This window comes from Ruditapes philippinarum, unplaced genomic scaffold (assembly GCF_026571515.1).
Source record: "Ruditapes philippinarum isolate M1 unplaced genomic scaffold, ASM2657151v2 ctg2528_1_1_1_1, whole genome shotgun sequence".
NCBI lineage: Eukaryota > Metazoa > Mollusca > Bivalvia > Venerida > Veneridae > Ruditapes > Ruditapes philippinarum.
This window is the reverse complement of record NW_026858495.1, coordinates 65841-88339: the sequence shown is the minus strand read 5'-3', so window position 1 is coordinate 88339 and position 22499 is coordinate 65841. Positions and strand designations below refer to the sequence as shown.

The 22499-nt window shown below is 33.3% G+C and overlaps 1 protein-coding gene across 1 annotated transcript in view; it reads right to left on the bottom strand.

Moving 5' to 3' along the window:
- Positions 1-22499, bottom strand: part of LOC132753339 (protein furry homolog-like) — a 105668-nt gene that overhangs the window by 47849 nt on the left and 35320 nt on the right. The window contains exons 26-41 of the mRNA XM_060743779.1: positions 21396-21504; positions 20623-20782; positions 19999-20019; positions 18207-18218; positions 15771-15875; positions 10015-10169; positions 8197-8465; positions 7003-7253; positions 6373-6507; positions 5659-5936; positions 4983-5195; positions 3996-4096; positions 2934-3116; positions 2203-2404; positions 1608-1818; positions 1180-1278 (exon numbers count right to left, since the gene is read on the bottom strand). Coding sequence (XP_060599762.1) covers positions 1180-1278; positions 1608-1818; positions 2203-2404; positions 2934-3116; positions 3996-4096; positions 4983-5195; positions 5659-5936; positions 6373-6507; positions 7003-7253; positions 8197-8465; positions 10015-10169; positions 15771-15875; positions 18207-18218; positions 19999-20019; positions 20623-20782; positions 21396-21504 — 2504 coding nt within the window. The remainder of the gene's footprint in view (positions 1-1179; positions 1279-1607; positions 1819-2202; positions 2405-2933; positions 3117-3995; positions 4097-4982; positions 5196-5658; positions 5937-6372; positions 6508-7002; positions 7254-8196; positions 8466-10014; positions 10170-15770; positions 15876-18206; positions 18219-19998; positions 20020-20622; positions 20783-21395; positions 21505-22499) is intronic.

The following is a 22499-nucleotide window of genomic DNA, read 5'->3' as shown; positions in this document are numbered from 1 at the left end:
CAATTAACAGAATATTTGGATCACAACAGTAGCCACTAGAGTGTTCACAAGATTTTTCTATTTTTATCTCCTGTGACCTAGTTTTTCATCCGAGATGTCCCATGTTCGATTTATTCCCAGCAATGACCTACACAAGTTTCCTGACCAAGTTTGATGACAATTGAGTCAAAATTGTGACCACTAGTGTTAACAAGGTTTTTCTATTTTTAGCTCCTGTGACCTAGTTTTTCATCCGAGATGACCCATGTTCGAACTCATCCGAGCTATCACCTAGACAAGTATCTTGATCAAGTTTGATGATGATTGATGCAAAATGTGACCGCTAAAGTGTTAACAAGGTTTTTCTATTTTTAGCTCTGGTGACCTACTTTTTCATCCGAGATGACCCATGTTCGAACTCATCCAAGCTACCAACTAGATAAGCATCCTGACCAAGTTTGATGATGATTGATGCAAAAATGTGACTGCTAGAGTGTTAACAAGGTTTTTCTATTTATAGCTCCGGTGACCTAGTTTTTCATCCGAGATGACCCATATTCGAACTCATCTGAGCTATTATCTAAACAAGCATCCTGACAAAGTTTGATGATGATTGGGTCAAAAATGTGACCACTAGAGTGTTCAAAAGGTTTTTCTATTTTTAGCTCCTGTGACCTAGTTTTTCATCAGAGATGACCCATGTTCGAACTCATCCAAGCAATTGACTAGACAAGCATTCTGACCAAGTTTGATGATGATTGGTTAAAAAATGTGACCACTAGAGTGTTCACAAGGTTTTTCTATTTATAGCTCCTGTGACCTACTTTTTCATCCGAGATGACCCATGTTCGAACTCATCTGAGCTATCACCTAGACAAACATCCTGACCAAGTTTGATGATGATTGGGTCAAAAATGTGACCTCTAGAGTGTTCACAAGGTTTTTCTATTTTTAGCTCTTGTGACCTAGTTTTTCATCCGAGATGACCCATGTTCGAACTCATCCGAGCTTTCAACTAGATAAGCATACTGACCAAGTTTGATGATGATTGAGGAAAAAATGCGACCGCTAGAGTGTTCACAAGCAATTGTGGACGGCCGGACGGACGACGGACATTCACCGATCCTAAAAGCTCACCCTGAGCAAGCTCAGGTGAGCTAAAAACTTAATAATGAATGTAAAACTGAAGATTTATTTCACCTGCATATCCTCCCCCTGTTCAGCAACAGTCTCCACCAGTCTTGATAAAATATCAGCAAGCATCTGTGAGGATGGTCTTATATGTAAAGCTCTCAGTACCTAGATAATATAGAAAAACTTTTTTAGTATCTATACATGTTTCTACTATGTACCTACATCAATTAAATTGAATGAGATCAGATGTGTATGTTACACAAGGTAAAATATCCTGAGGTCCTTCTCCATTAGACAGGTAAGTAGCCAGATAACATTAACAATGTCTGTGAAACTTTAAATTCAGCCAAAAAAACATAGCACAATAACATTGTAAAGGAATTGTTGAAACAACATTTCATTGATGTATTTATGGCAACATTTCATTTATGTACTATATGTTGTATATACAAACTTTAATCAAGAAACATTCTATAAATAGAAATAATTTTTACCTGGAATGACCTTCCAGCATAATGCCTGGAAGAGCATGATAATGCTAGTTGCATAGCAACCTGTGACCATCGTTGCTCTACCAATGCTAGGGGTGACAGATATTTAAAGAACTTGACAATAAATCGTAGAAGATTCTCAAGCTGCTCGGCACTCTGAGTAATAAGAGTTTTAGGAGTAATGTCCTCATAGCACCAAAGTGGTCGACCTCTCCTGAAAAATTTAAACTGAACATTGCATTTACTTCTTTTCTAAAAAAAATATTAAAGCTTTTTATATTAAAAATTTCCTTTATCAAACATTTCTTTTTTTTATATAGTAAACCTTTACCCTGTTCTTTATTGGCTTAACCCTGCTGAAATAGTCTTTTCAAAGTTACAGGGAGTTCAATTTCAAAATACAAAAATTCAGCTACCAAAAGTATAAAGCCTGGTTCAAACAGATTAAGGGTTAATAGCAGTTCCATGTACCATTAAATACGACTTAACATTGCTTATGCCAAACTTTAAGCTCAGTACAGTGATTGTTTTGATGCAGAAACACGCAAAAAAATTAACACACAATCAAACTTAAAAGTTCCATCTTTACAAACATTACCTTCTGCTCATCACATCCAGGACAACTTTTACAATGTCTAGTACAGAGTTTAGAGTATCAGGATCTGTTGATTCAGTCACAGACTCGGTTGATGGTTGTTCTGGGGTGGGTGGGGTACCTGGTGTACCTGGCATCAGTGTTGTAGAACTGTCAACTCTGAATATAGGACGTGGTTCTGGCTGCTCCTCTGTACTGGAATTATCTACACACACAAAAAAAAGAAAAACAGATTACAAAAAATAATCTTTTAAAATACAACGTAGAATGGATAATTTTTACCACAAAAAGTTTGAAAAACACCACAATAACTTTAAAGTATCCCTTATTTGATTAAGTACTTTTCAGCCATAAGAAATACTGTCTTACGTTTAAGAAAGAAAAAAACAACAGAATAGTATATAATTTTCCAAAACATGACAGATTTGGAACACATGAATGAATAATGTATCTGACAGATAATACCAAACGTTAAATTTGCATGTCTGTATTTTCACTTTTGTTGTATTAAATGTATATTGTATATATGTGTAATGATGAGGTACTTCTATAATCAAGTCATATTGTATAATAAAATATTTTCTCTTCCGATATCCTTAAAAACTTTCTTCGGAACAAATACTAGAAATTCCTGAATAAAAGCATTAAAAAAATCCAACCAACTGTTTATGTTTACATAATTTGTTATAATACTGAGAAGAATATATCATTAAAATTAAACAGATATTACATACTTTGTTCTGATGCTGATGAATCTTTACTTTCATTGATAAGTTGAAGAGTATCATCTAAGTTGGTCTGGTAACTTAGCAACAGCCTAGCAACCTCAGGACAGTCTTGATTGGCTGCCAGTAACATGAGATTCAACAACAACTTCTTACAATGTTCATACACCAGTTCCTTGTTGTGATCTAAACCTGCAAGCATAAAAACAACACATTGTGTAAATCACTTATCATAGTGCTATGATTGCTTTAAAATTCATCCCAAATGGCTCACGAGCTTAATAAACAATGATCATGTTCCAATTTATCACTTAATGAAAACTATGGACCGTGACTATGGTCAAACTGCAGATTCCGTTTGATTAAGACTCCTCTTTGATGGTACTGGTATGTGAAAACTACCAACCAAATCATAGCAAGAACTTGAGCAGAATGAAACAATTAACCTGAAATGGTAAATTTATGAATTTAGAAACATCCACAGACATGTTCAAAACTAAATAGAGATCCAAGATCTAGATATATTCAACTTATCAATTTCATTCAATACTGTGTTATGTCTGAAACTACAACCTGTACCACAGTCAAATCAAATTAACATAGCTGCATTATGAATACAGTTCTTATTAGATTTCAGTATAAATTCCTTAGTTTGCAACAAATATTGGCAAATAAAGCATTGACTTAACCCGTAACCTACTGGAACTCAAAGTAATTAGTCTTTGCGTGCAGTCTGACCAGGCTCTTAACTGTTGACCGACTATCATTTATTTTCATCTTAGTTTATACAGAATTTCTAATAGTTAGATTGTGTAGGAAGCTTTTAGCTTATAAACACACTATGGAATCCGTTCCTGGAACCAACCAGTACTTAGCAATGAGTGTAGGTTTCTTGCTCAAGGAAACATGGTCTTGCTCCTGTCAGGGATTGAACCTATTCGGCTAGCGATCATTATATTACTATTTTCATCTTGACATCCCCAAAATTGATAATGGACAGTTCCAAAAATGGTAAGCTGGGCAAGTCCATTACATAAATTTGGCATTTTAAGGGATAAAAAAATATCTTACCTAGGAATATGACATGTAACATGAGGGGAAGATGAGCCGACCAGTCAATCTCCAGACCATCTAAAACCAGGTCTGACATAAACATAATCGCAATATTACTCCTGAAATATAGAAATATTTACATGTATTTGATATTTTCAAAACCTTTAATACATTCATCTTAAAAGCTGCATGTCTCCAGATTAGCTAAATCATTTCAAGAAATCAAACTTTAGAAAAAATATCCAAGATTCAACTAATAATTTACATGTTAATTTAACAGTTATGTGCGATTAATAACTGATTTTACAGTATTTAAAACCATATTTTTACTGTGTTACTAACGCAATAAGGGCTATGTTTCATATTTTGACCTCATTTTGGTAATTAATGTTGATTGTAAGACACATTTGCAATATGTTAATTACTTTCTATGTTCACAATACTTTACTTTTAAAAGCATTTTCAAAATTTCATGAAAACTAGCATGAATCTGGAAGCATGCTGCTTTCAAGTCACATGCCTCCAGATAAGCCATTTTGACATAATTACTCCTGAAATAACAAAATCTTTACATGTACTTCCTACATTTCAAACAATTTAAATTGTTACCTTTATAAGAAAAGACAAAAACATGGCAATTTTGCTCTTGAAATATAAAATATTTCACACATCTGTAAAATCTTTAATCACTGTTCTTTTATATTCTCACAAAAATTAAATCATTTCATTTTAACAAAAGACTGAAGACAATCAAAGATACATGTACAAAAAAAAATCTTCCTTTTTTAAAACTATGTTCTCTTTTTAAGTAAAAGTTACATAGAAAAAGGTCAGTTATGAAGTTTGGAGTCCTGATAACTTCAAAAACTATCCATTTTCTTATTTTCAAAATACTAAAATTCAGTAACTTATATTTTACATGTTTAAAAAAAAAAATTTACTAACATACTAACAAAACACATGTAAAATGTATGCAAATAGCAAAATTAAGCGATGATTTGCTACCTGTGAAATCCTGCTGAGGGATGAAGGCTATCAGGTAGATATTCTGACAATGGTGCAAAATATCCTCCATATGCTGGCATAGGTAGGGGATATGGTGCATTTGTCTCATTTCTTCGTTGTTCAGAACTTCCTCGCATAGGTGAGGGCAGTGACATCTCGTCCTCCGACTCTAGACTTGAGTCACTCTCCTGAGCTGAATCAGTCCTTGGTGTACTGAAGCAAAAATATATATGTCATAAGGAAAATGGGAAAAAAGACCCTCTATAATCCAACTGACTATCTATTATCATTCCCTTTGGCCATTCATTTTTAATCATTAATTTTACCCCAATACATCATGCTAAACGTGGCATGTGGACAAGGTAATGCCTGCTTTAAAAAATAATGGAAAATATAAAAGGTCATCAGTGTCTTCAAATTCATTTTTTTCACTCATCCTAGAATGTCTTGTTTTGCATGATTTAGTTACAAAAATGTAAACTCTACAACTCTAAGCTGTTGAATGAACAAGTTAACTTGGTAATTATATCAAATTATTTAAAATTAATCTGCAAAAAGCTTGCTTAGTAATTATAATAAATTATTTAACATTAATCTGCAAAAAAGCCTGCTATATTTCAAAGCAAATACACTTAATTGCCTTACTCTTTTAAATTCACTCAATTGCAATACTTACGTTTCAGAGAGAACATCATCAGGGTTAGCACTATGACGTTTTGTGTGTAACGTTCCTTTCTCTAATGCCAAGTTGGTCACATGACTCTCTAATTTCTCATCATCAGTTGTGTTAGGTACAATAGTCGGTCTTCTGATGACAGACAGACGGAAGAACGGTGGTGTCTGTGTTCTCTCTATGTTTAGATTTAATGTCTCAACTGTTTGTAACTCTGCCATAAGCTCATCTACCAGTCGTTCTGGTCGAGCTCGTCCAATATAACCAACCACACGTTTAGCCTATGTCAATTAAAGATATAACATAGATATATCTATTCACCACACGCTTAGCTTACATCAATTAAAAATATTACATAGATATATCTATTCAGTATACTTTTTATCAAAAATCTCTAAATTAATGTATCAAATTTTAATGAAATAATGTCGAATTGTATCAAAAGTAAAAGTTTAAATTGTACTTGTATATTTTTAAAATGAAAGAAAATGAAACAACCTTTCTGAAAAGCTTATCGTAGGAACATAAAAGAATATGTACCAATAATTACAAACCAATTCATTCCTAATAACCACTTATTTCATTGATGAATTTTGCTTTTTTTTCAACTAAATTGATAAATTGGACTGTGATAATTATAACAAGCAGTAATCTCAAACTTACAAGCAATATATGGAGATACAGTCTTATTTTTAAATGAAATAGTAAAACCCTTACATGAGACAGGAGTTCCGGTGCAGCCATGTTAATCAGTATAACTAGATAATGCATCACTACACGGATATTGTTTGGCCAACACAATACCAGAGCTGCCCACAGAGATTCTAGCTCCTGGGGATGGTCATCTCCAAACTGTAAATAATATTATTTAGATTATATAGATCTTAACCAGCAAATTAGAAAAGGTTGATATTAATACTCATGTCTGTTTGTTAATTAATCATGAAGGTTATACTGAAATCTCCTTCCACAAGTAAAGATGGAAAGTTGTCAATTTGAAATTTTCAATATAAATTAACACACATAATGATTTTTCTTTCAATAATAACTTTTAGTTTATTAATTATTTAGTTATCCGGAACTTGGCAAATGTGGGTTTTTTCATGCTAATTCCCCCTGGCAAAAACAAACTTTTACCATTACAGCGTCATGGTGCACTATAGGTCACATTCGGTAAGTAAACCTGTTGCGCTTAATTTTGAAGCTGTAACTGTAAAAGTTTGTTTGTACCCCAAGCTGGGGAAAACCCAAATATTTTTAATTCTGGAGTAAGTCTTTTGCAATCCCAGAACTCACTTCTTATAGATTCAGTGATAGAACAATGATAAATTCTATTCTAATACCTACCTTGACAGTTATATAGAACAGGTTATTCAGAACCATCTTGGTGGCTTCCTGTGAACCCCAGCCTTCTCCTTTCAATGGTGGTTTAAATGTTTCTGTATAGTTGTCATGGAGACGGATAAGGAATGTACTCAGTGGGTTACTCTGTGGCAATGAAGGGTCAACAAGCTCCATGTTATGTAACCATGGCAACAAATACTTCAACAGTGTTTGTCTAACTGCTGGTTTAGCAGTCTGAAATCTGTGTGTAATCTCTGTAAAGAATACAAGAGAAAGTCATGAATAACCTATATTTCTTAAGAATATAAAGTATTATTATATAATCTATAAATAGCTTTGAAATGCCTTTCCCTGATTGGCTAATAAGCAACTTTTTGTAAAAAAATAACAGGTCAATATCAGAGTATATTCACCGGACTTTGACGTGACGTCACGCCAAGTTTGTTGTTATTATTCTGAAAAAAACGTTGAGTTGGGTGTACATAAGAGTCAAATTAGTCTATATTAGTTACCGTTTCTCATTTTTAAGAACAATAGGGATTAGCATGCCAATGGAAAGGGCCAAATTATGGAAACAGTAGACAAGCTGAAAAATAATGATTTCCGTCGTATGCAATGGCAGATGTGATAAGCCATATAAAAGCTATTTATAAATTATATAATAAAACAGATATGTACTTTTTAGCTGTTGAATATGATGTGATATGTACTGAAAAATTAATATTGACCTCGGCTATCGCCTCGGTCAATATTAATTTTTTCAGTACATATCACATCATATTCAACAGCTAAAAAGTCCATATTTGTATAATATCAATTTATCACAAGGTCAAAGGTTAACAAAGTTCAAAAAGTCATCCATAATCAGAGCTCAAAAATATCTATCCTTAATTATAGATGATGTGATGATGGTTTCAGTTTCTATGTAGAATTTTAATTTCTTATTATTATAAATTTTGAAGTCAAGTTATCACTTGAGAGTTTAGTTCAGTAGATAGAGTGTTTGGTATAAGAACCTAAAGTGTTTTAGTTTGAATCCTAGTTGTAGTATGTTTTTACACAAGACAGGTTCCTCATGTGTATGAACGCAAGGTCTCCGGTCAAAATATCAAACCATCAGTGGTATGAAGCATATTGATTGAAATTATTTAAAATTTATTACAAAGCAACTAACTGAAAGGAAAATATAAACTTTACCTGAAAATATTGGCATGGTCAGATCTGGATGAAGTCTAGCTAGCTGATCTGACATAAACATCTGTGACTTGCAGTAGGAGACAGACAAAAACACGTCATTTAATGCCTGATGTTGCTCACTGTTGTCACGAAGAACTGACTCTTCCTGGAAGAACCTCCGGTCCAGTAAGTGGAGCAGTTGTACAGCAGTCTCATGTGTTGGCATTCGTGGATTTCCCACATTTAGAATGGCAAGGTTCAGCATGGCAACATGATCACATGGATACTCCCTGAAATGGTAAAATAATATCATGCTTAAACACTAAGAGAAAAACTTGGTCAATGAACTCAAGTACATAACTAATGTCAATGAACTCATATACATACATTTGTCAATGGACTTAAGTATATAACATTGTCAATAAGTTCCAGTACATGACTTTGTCAATGAAGTCTCAAGTACATCCTAAATGAACTCAAGTAATAAACTCAAGTACATAACTTTATCCATGGGGTCAAGTTCATAAATTTGACACTGAATTCGAAAAATATCTTTTTCAACTAGAACTGCCACTATCATGGCGTGAATACCCCCGCATACCACTTTGTCAGAATCAACAGTGGCCATTTAGAGCTCAAGGACAACCTCCCTGCCAAATCTGAGGTTACTAAGCCAGTACATTGCTAAGTTATGTATTCTACATGCTTCAAATGTGAAAATGTCAAAATCAATACATTGCGGACAGGACATTCTTTAGCAATTGAGAAGAAAAGCTTTTTTTTTTGTCAAGGTCCCTGTGACCTTAACCTTTGACCCAGTGACCTCAAAATCAATAGGGGTCACCTTATTGTCATGATCAACATTCATGCCAAATATGAAGACTGTGGGTCAAAGGAATCTTAAGTTAATGGGTGGACAAACTTTTTGAAGTCAAAGTCCCTATGACCTTGACCTTTGATCCAGTGACCTCAAAATCAAAAGGGGTCATCTACTAATCATGATCAACATCCATGCCAAATATGAAGACTGTGGGTCAAAGGAATCTAAAGTTATTGGGCAGACAAACTTTTTGAAGTCAAAGTCCCTGTGACCTTGACCTTTGACCTGGTGACCTCAAAATCAATAGGGGTCATCTACTAATCATGACTAACCTCCATGCCAAATATGGCGACTGTAGGTCAAAGGAATCTTAAGTTATTGGGCGGACAAGCTTTTTGAAGTCAAGGCCCCTGTGACCTTGACCTTTGACCTAGTGACCTCAAAATCAATAGGGGTCATCTACTAATCATGACTAACCTCCATGCCAAATATGAAGACTTAGGGTCAAAGGAATCTTAAGTTATTGGGCGGACAAGAAAAAACCGACGGACGGCCGGACGGACGAGCTGATTCCAGTATACCCCCCTTACAACTTTGTTGTGCGGGGGTATAATGAACTGATATTCAAAACTTTGTCAATGAAATCAGGTAGATAACATTGTCAATGAAGGTCTCCTGAGCAATTATGAAAGTTTTGTTGTCAGCATCTCAACCCAGGGATTGTGTGTTCCAGCCCTATTAGAGTCAGGACCATGTTTCTTCATATGACACCAGTACTGGTAAGTTCCAGGATGAAGACTTCAGAGTGGTTCACTGACAAATTAACTGACAGTCTGCAAACTATGACAGAATTTAGCCATGTGATCAGTGCAAACCAAGATTAGCCGGCACATCATTCTGTATAAAGGCAAACACAAACCAATTTATATAATAAGCAAATCATAAAATTCAACATCTGTAAATTGACAAAAAGTACTGGTAGCTATTTATCATATTTATTTTATTAAGTCACATCATACCTTGCTTGGAACACTGCAGCCAGGGCATTAAAGCAGCCATCAGATACTTCATTAGTCCCTGTGTAACACCTGTCAATTACCCAGTCTAGTAACCCCTGGTTGTCCGAGTTGTAGTCCAGCAACAATACTACAGTCTCCTTTGCCAGATCATAAATCTATTTAACCGAAACATAAAAGAAAATACATTACCAAACTTTTTTGAGATAAAATAATTAATAAGAGATTCAAAGATAAGATTTTAGTTAATTTTAATATTTTTTTGGCAACTGTTGAAATTCTAGCTAATTTTATTTTTCTTATTTTTTTTTAACTGTTGAAATTCAAAACATGTCATTTATAATATTAAACACACTATTATCAATGGTTATTTCCAGCTTGAAGAAAAAAACATGTACATGTACTTATTATGCCAAGAAATATTCATGAATATATAATAGTTACATAAAATTATTTTCCTAAGAACATGTTTACTTACATTTATTTTATTAAGGCACTTGATGACAATACTAGAACTCCGCGAGTCGGATGTGTCGCCTTGTGAACAATGTAGTTTAGGGGAAATGGCCAGGACAAAAATGAAATATGAAAAATAACAAAGGGCAATAACTAAAAAAATAATAAGTGCAGAGCAGCAGTTTCTGTACACTGCACTTCTTATCAATAAGATCTATCATTCTATGATGTTTCAAGTCCATAGCTTTCATACTTGAGGAAAAATGACCAGGACAAAAATAAAGTAAGAAAAGCAACAAAGGGCAATAACTCAAAAATAAGAAATGCTGAGTATCAGTTCTTATGCACTGCACTTCTTTTTAATGAGATCTATCATCCTATGAAGTTTCAAGTCCATAATTTTTATACTTTCAGAGAAATGGCCTGGACAAAAATTAAGTATGAAAATTAACAAAGGGCAATAACTCAAAAAATAGAAATGCAGAGTACCAGTTCTTGAGCACTGCACTTCTTCTTAATGAGACCTATCATCCAATGAAGTTTCAAGTCCATGGCTTTTATACATTAGGAGAAATGGCCCGGACAAAAAATAAAGTATGAAAATTAACAAAGGGCAATAACTCAAAAATTAGGAAGTGCAGAGTACTGGTTCTTGTGCACTGCATTTCTTCTTAATGAGATATATCATCCTATGAAGTTTCAAGTCCATAGCTTTTTTAGTTGAAGAGAAATGGCCCGGACAAAATTAAAGTATGAAAATTAACAAGGGCAATAACTCAAAAAAATAAGAACTGCAGAGTACCGGTCCTTGTGCACTGCACTTCGGGTTATTGAAAGAAGCATGCATACCAAGTTTGAAGTCAATCAGACTTATAGTGAGTGAGTTATGCTCCGGACAAGCTTTAGCGGACGCCGACAACGACGCCGACACAGACGCCGCCGCCGCCGCCGCCGACAAAAGTAACCCCTATATGTCACCTTTTCAAGGCGACACAATAAGATGTCAAACGAGAAATATATCTTAGACATAAAAAAGCAGTTAAATAGTATTTACAGAAGAAAAAGGAATCTTACAAAAGTTCTCTATATTTTAAAATGAAAGGGAAATAAGCACATCAGGATGGAATCCTACTGTCAATTTATATCAACCTTTTTTTTTTGGCAAAGTTAAAAATGAATATCACATATGGAATTTTTTGTTTGTTTCATTTTGATCTCTTTTTTTTTTTCAATTTAATTAAGTATATTTATTTCGTTTAAATTATTTCTTTTTTCATTTTAATTACCGTAAGTATATTCACACAAAACTTTTCCTAATTTGTACATAAGTATGCATCTCCATGAGTGCAAGTTAAAAATATCAGAAAATCTGAAAACTCTTAATCTAGTATTAATTCAGTTGGATTTATATAGAAAAAGAAACCTTTCGGGAGTAAGAAAACCTGAACTTCAGGCAAATGTCTGAAAACTTGTATTGATGCATCTCTATATTTACTAATGTACATTGTACTTAAAAAAAAAAATAACTTTTTATAAATTTTATTACTCCTTACCACTTTAAATGTCAGAACAAAATTAAAGGAGATTAGTCTTAAATGCTATCAGTATGGAACCAGACCAGCCTGCAAATCCATATGCAGTCTGACCTGAGGCTCTATACTGATGTATAAATAACTTTCCATTTCATTTTGATATCCCCAACATTGACAATGAACAGTTCCAAACAATAGAAGCTGGACAAGTCCATTTCAGAAATTAAGCTGTATATCAATTAATGCAGAATTTATGCAAAAATTTAGATTATTCTAAATTTTCAAAGGCACAAACAGGAATTCAATACCTCGTGAGTAAGAAATATATATGGTCAACATAGAAAAATGACTAGTACAAGATTAAGTATTTTTTCCATACTAACAATCATTTAATCACATTATAATCAGAATCTCTGAAACTTAAAAGAATAAAAAAAGAATTCACAAAAATATCTCAATATCTGAGCAAGTGCTGAAATAGTCATTTTATGTTCTCATAGAATAGTACAAAGTGCAAGTGACTGATCTGAATATTACAGTGCAAACAAGATTCATGATATGCTCATAATGCAAACAGAAAAAAAATCAAGAGTGTCACATGACAGGCTGTGATTTCTGGAATCTTACCCCCCCCCCCCCCCTTCGCTTCAAAGCAAAAAGACCACCTTCAAACTAACACACTGACCCCCTTTCCCCGCCCCTAAAAAGAAAGCAACTATAAAACAAACAACAAAAACTTTGTATCCATCTTCACAACTAGTTAAATTTGTAATTTTTTTGTGGTGAAAATTTTAAGTCCCCATAAAATAGTTCCTATATACATGTATATCTCAATATAAAATCTCAGCCTGTCACATGATATCATCTGTTCTTGTTGCTAAAAGAAAGCAGGTATAAATTAACAATTAATAACATATCTTTTACAGTTTGGGCTCTCTAGCAAGAATAAAAACATATTTGAACTAAAAGAGGGTATATATTGCACACTCTCAAACCAACATAGTCAATAAACATGCCTCTATCTTTTACTTCCTTCAATTGTACAATAGATAATAATTGCGATGTCTTCGACAGGTTTTAGGCATCAGTTAAAGTAAAGCCCGTGTTAAACTAGTCAGTAATTTGCAGAAAAATTGGTAATTACTGGTTAGTTATCCTGGAAAGCTGGTTAAGTGGACTGTCAGACCGCCAAAATATGGCCAAAAATGTGTTGAAATCAGTACTTGAAAAAACCAGACTAACACTCCCAATCAGCCATACATGCCATAACGTCCCGTGTGTCCGGGACAATACCGGAAATAAGGTGTCTGTCCCGGAGATGATTTATGTCCCGGTAAAAAAATCTAAAATAATCTACATTGAAGCAAGAAATTTTACTTTTTTATATAATTTTATTGTCAAGGTTTTGTAAACTTATCTAGAACGCTAATAAGGAACGATTATCCCCTAAGTGGCATAACAGCTTTGCAATGGTGACACTAATCCTTTGATTCGTATATCAACGTGCCCCTTCCAACTAACAATTATCGGCAATAATTTTGATCAAATAAAAGATTAATTACCCCAGTGAAGGTGTCATACACTGGCCAACTGGCCATTATAAATTAAATTTTATTAGTGGTCAAACACCGTGAAAATTACTCGCTAAATATGAGGTAATAGCGAGCTCGACGGTAACGCGAGTACCTGCTAAGTGATGGTTTTGAAAACTTTCGTTCGAAGTACCGAATTGGACACATCGCAACCTTTCGAATTTAAAGATAACGATAAAAACTGAGGAATTCTGACTGAAAACGGATGTGTAGACTGGTCACCCGCGCACGTCTATGGAATCATAATTTGACAGGAAACCAGAATAACGGAAGCTGTCGATAAAATAACGAACGGAAATGTAAAATGAAAATTGAAGGCGCCATTTTGTTTGAAAAATCTGATAAATTAAAACAATTTTTTGTCGAATTTTGTTGTGAAAACTATGTAGAATGAAAGAAAATGGTCTAACTAAGAAAATGAATCCGAACACCAATATCTTTTATTCAGTCGTTAACTCTGTACAGACGTTTAAAGTATTGTTTACGTGACGTCACAATGTAGCGCCAAACAGCACGTGCAAAACAAACAAATCAAGTACGCTATTTTAATGTCGCAAACGTTTTAAGTTTTACATTTATTTCACTTTTAATAATCTTTATTTCGCTTGAAAAATTATAGAGTGAAATAAAATAAACAAAGTTTTATCAACGTTTTCAAAACTCGTTATTCATTTAACGACTGGGGCGGAGCCATATTTAACACAGTACGTGTAACGTCACACGCACTCGTCAATGCATTTGAAATAAAAATTAAATGCACGATTATTTAATATTATTTCACGTTAAAAGTACATCGAGCTCGCTTTGAGGCTTTGCCTTTTTCATATTAAAATCTACAAGATTCAGCGAATGTTTCAGGTAAACGACATGGCTAATTGTCATTACTTAACATAGCTTTATTCTATTCTATGTCTGATTGAATTAACAATGCCTAAATACTTAAAAGATAGAAAAACTGTTAATAATTATTTACATTCTGACTTTGTTTATGGTGTCATTAAATTTGCAAGTTGTAATTACCGGTAATAGGGCCTATAGGTTGTATGCCACTATGTAAATTAAAAAAAAATACATTTGCTGATCAATGCCCCACCTTCAAATGAAAAGTGTCCCGGAAATGAGTCTAAAAATTATGGCATGTATGCAATCAGCACATAACACTTTCTTCGCAATTTTTAATATCTTTTTAATTTAAAGGAATTCAATACCAAATTACTACAATTAATTTTCTAAAAATAATTAAATATATCAATTAGGGGTTAGAACTGAAACATATAGATTTTTTCTTTTAGTTTTGGTTTTACATCACACCAACACAGTATATTAGACATAAGGCGACTTCCCAACTTTACTGGTGGAGGAAAAACGTAGGTGCCCTTCTGTACATTATTTCAGGCACAAAACTGACACCGGAGAATAGCCACCGGCGTTCCATAAGCTAGCTGGATAGTTTTCTTGCATAAAAGAATCCAAAGTCCCTCTTGGGATTTGAACCTACAGTGGTGAGATACATGTGCATGACTGTATTCCGGCTGCCCTAGCAGTAAGCTGGTACTGGTTAATAATTTAGGCCTATAATTTGCTGCTGGCCACTTTCTCCCAGTTATTTCTTTTTATAAATGAAACCAACAAACATCACATTTCTTTCATTGGAATTAAATCTTTGAAATTGCAACAAACATAGTTAAGTTATATTTTTACAACAATTCTTTATTTTTATTTTTTTAATAATTTTGTAATAATAACTTTTGTACATACTAAAGCATCTCTTTTTCAACTTCATTATTCTTTTTTCCATCAATGATGTTACCAATTTAAGATGACAAAATCTTGTTTTAAGTTTCAAGAAGCAAATGTTCAAAAAGTATGCCCTTTTATGAAATAAAAGTGGGGTAAATAAAATCAAAAAGGTAGTTAATATATATGAAGCAATCAAAACCTTGGTGATGAAATGAATAAACTGAAAAATAAATTTGTGAGTGATACTGAAAAATATGCCAAAAGTATCAACTTGGCAACCAAGGGTAAAATAAAGAACTTGTGTAGCTGAACTGGGATACTCAAACAAAACTCCAGATAACCATTGTAACGACTTAAGTTGCTAGGAAGATTTACGCAGAAGAGCAGTTGCTAAGCAACTGAATACTGGTAACCATGGAAACAGAAAGGGACAACTAACACAAGCTTCAGTGTGGTCACACAAAATTTTCCACGCCTTAATTTTCTGATGTAGCATCTTTATTTTGGACTCTCCCTCCAAACTACATACGCAGTGAAGTTTGACCTACAAAAATGTTACAATCTATAATTTATAGTAACAAAATAATTCTGCTGAGGACAAATCATTAAGATTTCATTATTGTACCTTTAACCATTATTATCATAAATACTTCTACAAAACAAATCTAAACCTGTCTTTAATAAAGATGATAAGTGACTATATAAAGTCTAAAGTGTTAACTTTGTTGGTCTGTTGTTAAGTTTTACAGCGCACCAACACAATTTAGGTCATATGATATGGCGCCAACACAGGAAAGATGATTTTGGCTAACCTAAAGTGTTACAAACTTAAAGCAACACCAGGGATCAAAACCACCTCATCTGCTGAAGCTAAGGCATGCATAAACTCCAGTAATTCAAACCCATTTAGTCCCCTCTTCCGATCAAGCAGGGAAAAACGGTGGCTGAAATTCTGATGTCTCAACCCTTAAAGGCAACCCCTCTGCCACAAGGGGAGAAATGTTAACTGAACCATAACAATGCCTTACCAATATCAAGGTCAAAATATTGCTGTATAAGCCCAAATTACTCAATGGTGTCATTAAAAATCCATTTATAAATGATTCAAACTTTAATCAAATTAGCTTTGTAACATACACACATTTTATCTTTGATTATATATATAGTGATTTGAGTATCTTTCATACATGTAACAAGCTGTTTATTGAGGCAAAAGGCTAGATGTATAAGAAGAAATTTAAGAAGAAGAAAATAGATCACTTAATACTATTAATTTCTTTGTGAGTAAACAAAAAATCATCTCATTTTGAAAAAGAAAAAAACAAGACAAAAAAAGACTGTAAATTTCTATTAAGTTAGAAATCTAAGAATCAATCAAAATTGAACTGATTTAATTATAGTGTTAATGGAATCAAGTAACTGAAACAAAATTAAGAAAAAAATATACTTGACATTGTAAAATACAACAGCCATATTGAATGTTAATCATTTTAACTGTTTTAACAGAATAAAAAAGCACAAAAACATAATCCCGGAGCACAAGTATAACACTATACAGATCTGACAGAAGTGTTACTTCAGCAAAAATCATAAACCACAAGTGGGTAATATAACTGCACAAAATACACCAATAATTACAACTGACTGTGATACATGTCATTCGAAATTCTCACAATCAGCAATCCATCCAAAATACATAGATAAAGACAAGAATAATATTCCGAACAAACATAAATCTGCATCACATAAAAGAATGTACCACTCCATAGCAAGAAAAGACTGAATGGGAAAAGGTTCCCATTTCTATTCTTACACTCTCCTCCCTATGTCACCTGTCTTTAAAAAAATATTTTTTTGCCAATAAGTTTTTCCCCTTATGACCCCTCATTCTTCTCAATCTCCTTAACCTTCCTTACAGTTCCATTGCAATCCACATCCCTTTTTCCAACCCCCAACCACATAAGCATATCTTTAATCCCTATCTGAGGCCATTTCACTTAATGTTTTGTTTCAAATCCTTTCTCTCTTTATTTCCTGCCTTATTCTTGCTTCCACTCTTAATGAAGCCTTTTCTCCCCCATGTCACATTCCTATCCCAATCCTCCCTCTAAACTGAAACTCCTCCTTCATTGATTAAAAACATTCCCCTTTCTTTGTAAAAAGCTCTGCTTTTCCTACACCTTTCTTCTCTCTCTTAAATCTACCCTTCATATTAAATTTTTTCACACATCCATCTACACATAATTAATATTAAGTTAAAAATTCACACTCACTCTTACCTAAACCACTCCCTCTTCCAAAAAATCACACCCACATTTTGTAATCACGCCCACATTTTTACAATAGTCCTCCATGCTAACACAGAAGACACAAAAAAATGACATAGGATAGTAATAGCACACAGCTGCACCACTGAAGTAACATTGTGCTCTCTACACATAAGCTGCACATATAGGGGGGCCACATAGGGGACCAGGACAGTTCAAAAAGCTCCTATGTTGGTAGATTGTAGAAATTATGTTCATACAGAAGAGAGATTTTGACACAATTGTTAAACTGGTATTAACCATGTTATTAGCAGAAAACCTTTGCATACTGTTTTCCTTTATAAAATTCTTATTTCAATGAATTTTGTAACTTAGTAACTTATTCCGAAAAACATTTCACAAGAATATGGCTAAATCTTCAGATGATGCTGCATTCACAAAGAATAACAGCACAAATATACTGATCTGTAGCCTGAAGAGCTTAACACAATAAAAACCAGACAAAACCAAAAAACATAGATCCATCAGTCTGATAAATATTATATATTATCATTATAAAGTGGGTGGGGTATGATTTAAAATCTCTCTTCTATATTTCATTTCCTTACCTCCTCTTTCATCTGGTGGTGGACAGAATACAGAAAATACAGTAAAATCTTTCATTAAATACTAGGCTAAGCATAACCTTTCATTGTTCTAACTATTTTGCATATTGCTGAAAACCATTAACCAGTTTTTATTCAATTTTCCATGGTTTATCAAATACGAAAATACTCGTAAATAAAATTAATTGATTATTTAAAGGACACTTCAGAGATTTCAAAGTCCTACTTACATGGTTAGCAGTAAGGTAGTGTCATCAAAAAAGTATTATCACTAAAATCTATACATATGATGTTTAAAACTATAAACTTTTTACATACCAAATTAGAAAAACAAAACAAACAACAAAAACACTTTGAAATTTTATGTCCAGGTCTAGATTCTTCCTATTTCCAATAAGCCCGCAATTATAGTCTCTGGTTTTCAGCAAGTCACAAAGATAAAATGGATTACATTTTTTTTGCAGCCATGCCATACAGGTTTTCCTCAATCTATTGTACATGATATAGATATATTTTCACCAATTCAGACTACCTAAGCAAGGCAATTATTGGTCATCAACAGAAATAGATGCCCTATGGCAATGTCTTGAGTAAGTTATGACTTTGCAACATTTTGCCAAGTCTATACTGTTGCCAGGTTTTATTCAATTCAAGATGGCTGGCAGAAAGTTTTTGTTTTTAGGAAATGTTCTTCGATCTAACATAATGCATTGATGGGCCACCTTCAGTCTATACAGCTAACAGATATTAAGTTGCCATTTTAACTTAAATTGCGTTGAACCATATTTGAAAAGAAATAAATTGAATTTTGAAATGCAGAGAGTTGTTTTTTCCCATACAGTACATACAATATGTCATTATGGCAGACATGATTATATATTTATTTGAAGTGTCTAACTTGGTATAAACATAAATATTTTATTTTGTGACCAAACCTTCAGGCTTGTTAAAACCACTCTTAAGTCTGCTAATTGAATGGTGTCATTTGTAATAAAACAAAGAACACAGTCATGACCCAAGAAGTGCTCGAACCCACAATTCCTGAGTTGACAGGCAGACACTTTAACAACTCTGCAACTTATCTTTTGACAAGACAATATTAAATAATTAGTACACGGGTCAAAGTTCAAATATTTCTGAGTTCAATTCTTAACAAAATTATTAAGAGACAAAGATGGCTTGTCTCACAAATGTCATTATAATATTTAACAAGAGATGTTGGTAGGACAGCTTGCTCGACTATTCTCAGTGCTTGATAGTAAAACAGGGGCCTGGATAATGTGGAATTTTTAATGTTTCAAAAATGGCAATATTTTCCGTCAAATTCAATAATAGAGTTATGGGCCTTGAACAGTGACCTGTTGTGCTCTCAAATAAGAGTGTGAAGTTTCAACCATTTTTCTTTTTGTAGTGACGCTGGCATTAACACTTTTGAACAGTATATCTCCGTATTCTTCAAATAGTCAAGCTAATGATTACCTCAAGACCATTGCAAGCTATGTTCTGACAAAAATCATACCTTACTTTTTATAAAAAAAATGACAAATGCATTCAATAATATATGTGTTATCAAACCTTTAATTAATACATGGCACTCAAGTGGAAAATATGTGGGATTCTTTGAATGCTCCAATTCATATGTTAGCTAGCTAAAAAACTTGTACGCATATTATATCAAAAGAAATCTCTTTAAGCGTCTACTAATAATATTGAAGCTGTAAAAAAAGTAATGGAGTCCAAAACAAGAACAAGAACTCTGTTTAGATTCTGAGAAGTAGAATCTAAAGTTACCTACCTTAGATCGTATAGTTCTATCCTAAAATTGCATATTTATAATGTGTTTAGAATGTGCTTGGTACATATTAAAAGAATATGATATCATTAAAGACATTGTTAAAATCTTATATGGATTCATTAAACTAAGTTTAGGATCTAATAAAAGGTGCAGTAATTTATACAGAAACTTATCTATCTTTTTTTTTCACCTAAGAGCAAGTTAAATTCTTCCTAAATATATTTGTGTCATTTCAACATGTATGATAAGGTAATTTTCAAAGTGGTGAAGTTGAGTAGAACAATTCATACATAAATTCGCATTTTGAAAAAATAAACCATCTTATAGTTACAATGTCATGTGATGTAATAGCAATTTAGTTTTAAGTCTATCATTTTTCTTATACAAGAAAATCATAACTAAAAGAAAAAATCTAAAAAAAAGAAGACATTTTTCAATTTAATTTCGCACAAGTTTTATCAGAGTCACTGAAGTTAATAATAAGTTTTGACAAGAAAAATTTCAGATAACATATAAAAACCTTCACCAGAAATATCATATCATAAAAGCTAATTTTAAAACATTCATTCTAAAAATAGATTATATTTCTAAAAATAGATTTTTTTTTTCGAGACTCAAACTCACCCTGTCGTCATGAGAGCTCAGTAAAGTATCTAGCCAGTGGTATATGTAGCCGTCATCATTCAGACCATTGATATCGAATACTGGACCGCAGCAGACGACAGCCGACATGGCTCGCACTGCAGCCAGCTCTAGCTCTGTACATCCATCATCCTTTGTCAACCTGTAATGTATTATGAGTAAATAGATTTATAGACAATTTCATATCTTAAAGGAACAGTAACAATCTATATCTATTAAATTCTTTAGAAATGTCAAACATATGTTTGATAATGTTTTAATAATGGGTTTAGAACATGTCCTATGTTAAACAGCTGAAGAAAGTAGTGCTGAATGTGCAGTAATGTGTCACAAAGGTAGCGAAATGTAAACAAAGAAGTATTTTGACTTCCATACAAAATACTTATTTACTATAATTATACCAACTACTAACTAAGCAAAAGAAGCAAAGATAATCTATATGGCAAATGACTTTTTTTTTTTTGAAATTGTAAACAAGGTATTAAAAATAAAAGTTTTTGCGAAATAAAAATAATAGCATTTCAGAGGCATAATGGGCCTTCTTCTAGCTTGCAATGAACAATGTACAACATCTTTATGCCAGCACAATGAATATCTTTCAAACAAACCATTTTGAGATTTGAGTAAATTAAATAGCTCTTTCAATGCCAATGAAAACAGTGCCCTGTTACTTTTGTCTATAAAGTTATTTCTTTTAGAAAACATCACTGACAAATATGCACTCAAACAATTACAGAGTAAATATAATGGCATACCTTCTATCTATTGCACTAGATGTATGACTGAACTTTCCGCTCCAACTTGCAAACAAGTCAAACAGACTGTACCTCAACTCTCGTGTCAACAATGACGGTTTATATTCAACTATAATCATACAACATATTCAATCAATATACAAATATTATATATCAAAACCACTTTTTCTGACCATTTAAAGTTCATAACAGAAAGACACAAATGTATCAGAAAAGATTCCGCCATGGTTAGGATTCGAACTCATGACCATCTGTTTATAAGCGAAAGCAACAATCTTCCGGACCAAAGAGCCAAAGAATTGATTCCCTGCAGAGTTGTCAGACGTGGACTTTTAGAGTAATGAAGGTGTCACCGTGTGTATTCAAACATATCATATCAGATGGCACTAGTTGTTTTATGATGATTTAAAATAGTGGCAATCGCAATTTTATGACAATCATGACACATAAACAATCCACATTACGTCTTTATTTGACATGAATAAATTCAAAACTGATCATTTATTATTTGACTAATAAAAGTTGATAACTTGGAGAGGCGAAAGAAATGCAATGTGAAATGTTCTTGACATGACTCAAAACAAAATACCCTTAAGTTGATCGTAAAACATAATTTTTCAGCTACTATTTCTAAGCTGTTTCAAACTAGAACTGCCACTATCTTGGCGTGAATACCCCCGCATACCACTTTGTCAGAATCAACAGTGGCCATTTAGAGCGCAAGGACAACCTCCCTGCCAAATCTGAGGTTACTAAGCCAGTGCATTGCTAAGTTATGTATTCTACATGCTTCAAATGTGAAAATGTCAAAATCAATACATTGCAGACAGGACATTCTTTAGCAATTGAGAAGAAAAGCTTTTTTTTTGTCAAGGTCCCTGTGACCTTGAACTTTGACCCAGTGACCTCAAAATCAATAGGGGTCACCTTATAGTCATGATCAACATCCATGCCAAATATGAAGACTGTGGGTCAAAGGAATCTTAAGTTAATGGGTGGACAAACTTTTTGAAGTCAAAGTCCCTATGACCTTGACCTTTGATCCAGTGACCTCAAAATCAAAAGGGGTCATCTACTAATCATGACTAACCTCAATGCCAAATA